A 7,687-nucleotide genomic window follows, 5' to 3' on the forward strand; every position below is an offset into this window, starting at 1 on the left:
TTAGAGAGAGAGAGAGAGGAGGGAGGGAGAGTTAGAGAGAGACAGAGAGGAGGGAGGGAGGGAGGGAGGGAGGGAGGGAGGGAGGGAGGGAGGGAGGGAGGGAGGGAGAGTTAGAGAGACAGAGAGGAGGGAGGGAGGGAGGGAGGGAGGGAGGGAGGGAGAGTTAGAGAGAGACAGAGAGGAGGGAGGGGGGAGAGTTAGAGAGACAGAGGAGGGAGGGAGGGAGGGAGGGAGGGAGGGAGGGGAGGGGGGAAGGGGAGTTAGTGAGACAGAAGGGAGAGAGACAGGGGGGAGAAAGGGAGAGAGACAGAATGGAGAGAGTGAGGGAGGGAGAGAGGGAGACAGTGAGAGTTAAAGGGAGACGGGGGGAGAGGGAGGGAGGGAGAGACATGGGGAGAGAGGGACACAGTGAGAGTTAAGGCCAAAGTATACTACTCCGACTCCGTAATCAGACTCAGTAACTACGGAGACCCCTCGAGCATTCGAAGTTCTCCGTCGGGACCATGTTAATAGATTGGTACATAAACTTCCAAAGCTTTACAAATCCTGTGCAGTGTTTTATTGGTCCTTAATGCGCAAAGTAAACAATGTACAAAGTAAAGAAGGTGCAAAGTCAAACCGGAGAAGTGTTTCCGGCCTTTAGAGAGAGACCGGCCTTTAAAGAGAGACCGGGGGGAAAGGTGACAGCGGGAGAGAGAGACCGATAGAGGTGGGTGCTGACAGACCAGTAGAGAGCCTGGCAGGAGGCCTCACCTGGTGGAGCTTGAGGGACATCCTGACCCCCGGCACCACCACCTTCCTGAGCAGCTCCATGTCCGCGAAGATCCACTCGTCACGCAGGGAAGAGATCCGGAAGTCCCCCTTGAAGAGAGCGTGCAGGCCGAACAGGAAGGACTCCAGGTTACTGGAGAGAGGGAGAGAGAGAGAGAGAGGGAGGGGGAGAGAGAGAGAGAGAGAGAGAGAGAGAGAGAGAGAGAGAGAGAGAGAGAGAGAGAGAGAGGGAGAGGGAGAGGGAGAGGGAGAGGGAGAGAGAGAGAGAGAGAGAGAGGGAGGGAGAGAGAGAGAGAGAGAGAGAGAGAGAGAGAGAGAGAGAGAGAGAGAGAGAGAGAGAGAGAGAGAGAGAGAGAGAGAGAGAGAGAGAGAGGGAGAGGGAGAGAGAGAGAGAGAGAGAGAGAGAGGGAGAGAGAGAGAGAATGGTTACTCCCTTTAATACCGGTTACTCACTGTACACTGGTTACTCTCCAACACTACTGGTTTACTCCCAGCACGACTTGGTTCTCCCAGTACTACTGGTTACTCCCAGTACCCCTTGCTACTCCAAGTACTACTGATTCCTCCCAGTACTTTAGTGTGTACAGGTTAGTCAGAGGACTGGACCACTTCAGAGGAACCAGTCCTCTCTTGTCTCTTCACACTCGATGCACCGGAACCAACGAGCCGGTTCACCGGTGCCCTCCTCCAGCGTGCGCTAGGCTAGCACTAGCGTTAGCGGGTGCTGCTAGCGGTCCTCTCACCTGGACATGTGGTGCGCGGCGGTGCCCAGGGCGCGGCGGCCGAGCACGCACAGGCCGAAGCACAGCAGCACCAGGGCCGAGTCCTTCTCACTGTCCAGCGGCTGCAGAGTGGGTGGGGGGGGGGGGGGCAAGGGGAACACTGTTATGCTACATCACGCGCTAGGCTAGGCTCATTGAAACAGGCATGTGGATGGCGTGTCGCTATGCTAAGTCGTGCAATGATACCTTCTATGCTGTGCAATACTCTGTTATGCTATGTCATGCTACGTCAGGCTAGGCTATGCTGATTAAAACGTGGCGCAGATAGCATGTTTTGCTATGCTGGACACGCTAGGCTATGCTAATCAAAACAAGGCACTGACAGAATGTTGTGCTATGGCTATGCAATGCTACACCCCGCTAGGGTTCGCTAATCAAAACAAGGCACTGATAGGTGGTTATGCTATGCTATGCTACACCCCGCTAGGCTATGCTAATCAAAACAAGGCACTGACAGGTTGTTATGCTATGCTATGCTACACCCCGCTAGGCTATGCTAATCAAAACAAAGTGCTGATAGGCGGTGATGCGAGGCCGGCTATGCTGGGCTACCTTGGCTCTCCTGGAGTTGCAGTACTGGATCCAGCCCAGGTAGACCCCGCAGAAGCTGTCCCTGGAGATGCCCGCCAGCCGGTGGTCGTAGTCCTCGTCGATGTTGGGGTTGAAGGTGGGGTCCAGGTCCACGTAGTTGCGCTCGGCGCACGGCCGCAGCCCGTCCCTCATGGTCTCGTTGGCCAGCCACTCCTCCAGCTTGGGGTTCGCCACCACATAGTAGATGATCCCCTGGACGCACGAGTGCATGATGGGAAAATTAAACGTAAATGGACTGCATTTATACAGCGCGTTTCTAACAAAGAGCTTTGCAACATTGCCTGACATACATTCACCCATTCATACACATTCACACACCGACGGCGGTGTCAGCCACGCAAGGCGACAGCCAGCGCGTCGGGAACAGTTAGGGCGAGGTGTCTTGCTCAGGGACACCTCGACACTCACAAACTAGCAACGTTCCGGTTACCAGCCAACCCGCTCTGACTCCTGAGCCTCATGCATGTTTGTTAATGATGTACTGGCGGATGACCTGAGGTCTTACAGAGCTATCATACAAATAGCAAAAAAATTGCAAAAAAAAGTACTCCCCGTATTTAAACTATTAAAGCAAATATATCGTAATAGCAATTTACAAAGAAAACTAGATATTATATTCTCCAACATATAACGTATAAAAAAAAACTAAAATAAAGCCACAAGACACAACCAAGACATCAACAAAGATTTTCACAATAAAAGCGCGGCCCCGTCCGCTGACCTTGACGTAGTAGATGGTGAGGATGCGGCGCAGGTCGAACACCTGCAGCATGGAGGCGGCGCTGTTGTCGGTGATGCTGTAGCCCTCCAGCACGTACTTGGTGACCAGCACCTCCCAGGCCAGCCAGCGCTGGCCGAAGGCGGCGTTGAAGGAGAGCACGTGGGGCAGGTGGCCCGGCTCGCAGCAGCAGCAGCCCTCGTCCTCCTCCACCCCCTCCGTGATGGCCTCCACCTCCCGCTGCTGGCAGTACGTCCCTGGGGAGACGAGGGGGGGGCGAGAGAGGGTGTTAGAGCCCCGGCAGAAAGGTGGCTAGGTGTGGTGAAGAATCGTCAGAGAGCTCGCTAGGCTAGGCTAGGTTAGCAACCAGACAACATGGAGCTCACTAGGCTAGGCTAGTGACCAAACATCATAGAGCTCGCTAGGCTAGGCTAGGCTAGGCTATCTTGTTTGGTTGCTAGCCTAGCCTAATGAGCTCTATGTTGTTTGGTTGCTAGCCTAGCCTAGGGGGCCCTATGTTGTTTGGTTGCTAGCCTAGCCCAGTGAGCTCTATGACGTTTGTTCGCTAACCTAGCCTAGCCTAGCCTAGTAAGCTCTATGTTGTTTGGTTCCTAGCCTAGCCTAGTGAGCTCTATGATGTTTGTTTGCTAACCTAGCCCAGCGTAGCCTATCGAGCTCAATGTTGTTTGGTTGCTAGCCTAGCCTAGTGAGCTCTCCGATGTTCCCTCTCTCGTCCCTTATAGTGTCGACGCGTGGTTCAATCTGGAAGCTGACCCTAGCCCTGACCTGACCCCTCACCTCTGAACTCCAGGCCGCGCAGCTGGAAGGCCACCAGGCCGTTGCCGAGCTCCACCAGGTGCACCAGGGCGTTGAGGTAGTCGGAGGCCAGGATGAAGCAGTCCCCCGTGGTCACGGCGCCCCACCGGCCAAGCATCAGGTCCCCGCACAGGCTGTGCTGCAGCGAGCGCGTCAGGTGCTCGTAGAAGATGGAGTTCAGGTTGTTGTCGTCCGAGCCTATGAGACCCCGAGAGACAGAGGGGGTGAGAGGAGATAAGACGGACAGGACATGAGGACAGAGACGCAGAGATGGGAGGAGATAGATGGATAGGACGGATAGACAGGGAAGGACAGACAGACGGATGGATAGATATATAGACAGACAGACGGATAAAGACATATAGAAAGGACAAACAGATAGACGGGATATAAACAAACAAACACACGTCAAGAAGCCCAAACTGGACTCAATGAGAGGCTTGACTCATCAAACTCTAAACGATTTCTCAATTATCCGAGGTCGTGTTCATCATGGTGCTACGGTGAGCCCACCTGGGTTCCTGTCCAGCTGAGACACCAGACGTGTGTTGGAGTGGTCCACTCTCTTGGTGCTGAAACAGAGGAGGACACCGCACACTGCATCACAGAGAAACACACCACACAGAGGAACACACCGCACACTGCGTCAGAGAGAAACACACAAAACAGAGAAAAACACCGCACACTGCGTCACTGAGAAACACACCACACAGAGGAACACACCGCACACTGCGTCACTGAGAAACACACAAATCAGAGAAAAACAGCGCACACTGCGTCACTGAGAAACACACTGCACACTGGGTCACAGAGAAACACACAACACAGAGAAACACACCATACTGAATCTCTGAGAAACACACCACACACTGCGTCACAGAGAAACACACAACACAGAGAAACACACCACACACTGCGTCACAGAGAAACACACAACACAGAGAAACACACCACACACACTGCATCACAGAGAAACACACCGCGTCACTGAGAAACACACCACACACTGCGTCACAGAGAAACACACAACACAGAGAAACACACCACACACACTGCATCACAGAGAAACACACTGCTTCTCTGAGAAACACACACCACACACTGCACTTACATTTGTTTACACATTAACCAGGCAAATTTCAAGTAGCATGTACAAAATACAAACACACCGCACTATAAACAACTCCACCGTCACCAATACTAGCAGCACTCCACTGTCAGCATACTAGCAGTACACCACCCAAACTACAACCACTCCGGGAGCAGAGCGACTACACCTCGCGTCCTTACTTGTAGTCCCTCTCCCAGAACTTGACGGGGCGGACGTAGGAGGTGATGAAGATGGCGCTGCCCAGGAAGGGGTTGAGCGGCGTGGAGAAGAAGGCGGAGACCAGAGCCTGGACCAGCAGCATGGCGGAGTCTGGACGACCCGGGAGTCAAGGAGCTCTCTGCACAGTGCCGCCCCCCCACCTAACCCTAACCCTAACCCTAACCCCCCCCGGGGGAGGGGCCCCTGTTGGGGATGAGAGGGCCCCTGTTGGGGAGGGCGTGGCCACTGCTGTGTGTGGTAGCATACAGAAATAAGCACCGCGGGGATTCCCACAGCACTTTACAGCGACGCACGCCTGCCGCCTTTTAACTACGTCCTCAAAAATAATGAAAAGATTAAAAAAAAAAAAAAAAAGTACATTTTTTTGACTGTTCTTCGTTCAGTTGTTATTTTGACATTGTTGTTTAGCACTTTATCCATTTTCAAATCATTTTAATTGTTACTCAAATAAAAGGTGCTTATTTATTAATTTTACATTATTATTATTGTTTCATAGTGTTTAATAAATAATTGTTGATTAAAGTACCGAGTCTGCGGTCGTCCCCACAGCGTACAGGTTCTTCCAGCGGCCGCCAGCGGTACTGGTTGAGGGAGAATCAGTGGCCTTTGACATGCAGTGAATCTGCACACAACTACGTCAGTACTATTGGTGTTGCGCGTGACGACGGGCGGGGCAGCGAGGAGGAGGATACGAGGCACGGCGAAGGGCTGCGCGAAGGCGTGGAAGGCCGAGCCCCAGGTGATCTGCCACGGGGCGATGTAGGTGTAGACGAAACGCAGCTTGTAGAACAGCTCCCACAGCTTCAGCACCACCACCACAGAGGATGGAGACATGGGGAGAAGAGACCGTTAGACTCTTAGCCCCTTACCCCTCCCCCTTGTTTTGAAGGGGTAAGGGTAAGGGGTAGAAATGGGATTGGGCCTTATTCTCAGTGACTATAGATTGTACGTTCACATTTACTTTAAGGGCATTTAGCAGACGCTTTTATCCAAAGCGACTTACAATACGTACACTTAATATATCGCTGTCGGTACAGTAAAGATGTTCATAGAACCAAGGGTCAATCAATAGGTTGAACCCTTCCCCGTGTACAACAAAGATAGCTAGGACAAGATGCTACACAATGCTAAGTACTATTTTTAAGTGCAAGGACGTACAAGAGAAAATAAGTGTGTAAGAGGGTTGTGGAGGATTGAAGGGGTACGGAGGGAGGCTATGCAGAGTCTGGGTGAACTCTGAACAAGTGAGTCTTGAGTCTTTTGAGGAATTTAGCCTCATTTCCACCGCACACACTTTCCCGAGGAACTTCACCTGTCCGTCTCCGGAGCCCAGGTGTGCGCACCTGTCTGGACCCCGGGCCTCACCTTGCTGAAGACGATGGACATGAGGAAGAGGTCGAGCAGGAGCGTCTCGGACAGGTGGGGGCAGTCGAAGGTGAAGAAGAGGACGGTGAAGAGAACGGTGGCGTACTGGTAGGTGGGGCAGCTGTAGGAGGAGCGCAGCAGCTTGAGGCCCGCCACCGTGATCATCAGAGCGCCCAGCCTGCGGCAGGAAGTGACACCACACACCGCAACGTCAATGGGGGTGTCAAAATAAAAGTCTAAATTAAAGTTCCCCAACTCGGCCCAAACTTTAAACACACTTTTGAAGAAGGCCTGAGTGTGTCTGATTGTTAAGATGGCATGTCAAAGTAAAAGCCTCCTCTCCATTCTGATTGTTAAGAAAGCATGTCAAAGTAAAAGCCCACTCTCCAGTCTGAATGTTAAGAAGACATGTCAAAATAAAAGCCTCCCCTTGGGTCTGAATGTTAAGAAGGCATGTCAAAGTAAAAGCCTCCCCTCGGGTCTGAATGTTAAGAAGGCATGTCAAAGTTAAAGCCTCCTCTCCGGTCTGAATGTTAATAAAGCATGTCAAAGTAAAAGCCTCCTCTCCGGTCTGAATGTTGAGATGGCATGTCAAAGTAAAAGCCTCCTCTCCGGTCTGAATGTTGAGAAGGCATGTCAAAGTAAAAGCCTCCTCTCCGGTCTGAATGTTGAGAAGGCATGTCAAAGTAAAAGCCTGCTCTCCGGTCTGAACTTTACAAAGACAACAACTCTATAGATGTCTGAAGGTTGATTTATAGGCAGCACAAGTTGACAAGTTTCTACACACATTATTATGTATTATTCTGAAATACCCTGATTAGAAACAGTCGAGCACAGCCGTTGTCATTATATGGATAATTATAGGGCTGTAACGGTTATTACGAGACGGAGCGGCAGGGAGCCAGGGACCAGAGGGTAAACAAGGCTCAGATGTTGTGAGTATTATTCACTCTGGAGGAGGACTAGCGAGGAGGCTATCTAGCTAGCTACCTACCAGGCCATCTGGACTAGCTAGGCGGCTAACTACTCAGCCAGCGGGCCAATTAGACTAGCTAGGAGGCAAACTGGACCAGTGAGGAGGCTAACTAGCTAGCTAGCATTCTAACCGGACTAGCTAGGAGGCTGACTAGACCAGCTAGGACTCTTACTGGACAAGCGAGGCTTACTAGCTAGCTAGCTACCAGTAGCTACCAGGACTAGATAGGAGGCTAACTAGCCAGCTAAGAGGCTTGTTTGACTAGCCAGAATGCTAACTGGACGAGTGTGGAGGCTAACTAGGCCGGAGGACTCACTCTGTGTCCAACTTCTTGGGGC

The 7,687-nt window shown here is 52.0% G+C and overlaps 1 protein-coding gene across 1 annotated transcript in view; it reads right to left on the reverse strand.

Annotated features, from left to right (window-relative positions):
- Positions 1-7,687, reverse strand: part of pcnx1 (pecanex 1) — a 46,993-nt gene that overhangs the window by 8,009 nt on the left and 31,297 nt on the right. Inside the window, 10 exon segments of the mRNA XM_030356025.1 lie at positions 754-904; positions 1,515-1,615; positions 2,106-2,336; positions 2,866-3,119; positions 3,661-3,876; positions 4,192-4,250; positions 4,969-5,098; positions 5,701-5,809; positions 6,374-6,551; positions 7,666-7,687. The exon segment at positions 7,666-7,687 is cut by the window's right edge and continues 120 nt beyond it. Coding sequence (XP_030211885.1) covers positions 754-904; positions 1,515-1,615; positions 2,106-2,336; positions 2,866-3,119; positions 3,661-3,876; positions 4,192-4,250; positions 4,969-5,098; positions 5,701-5,809; positions 6,374-6,551; positions 7,666-7,687 — 1,451 coding nt within the window.

Source organism: Gadus morhua, chromosome 5 (assembly GCF_902167405.1).
Source record: "Gadus morhua chromosome 5, gadMor3.0, whole genome shotgun sequence".
In the NCBI taxonomy this organism is placed as follows: Eukaryota; Metazoa; Chordata; class Actinopteri; order Gadiformes; family Gadidae; genus Gadus; species Gadus morhua.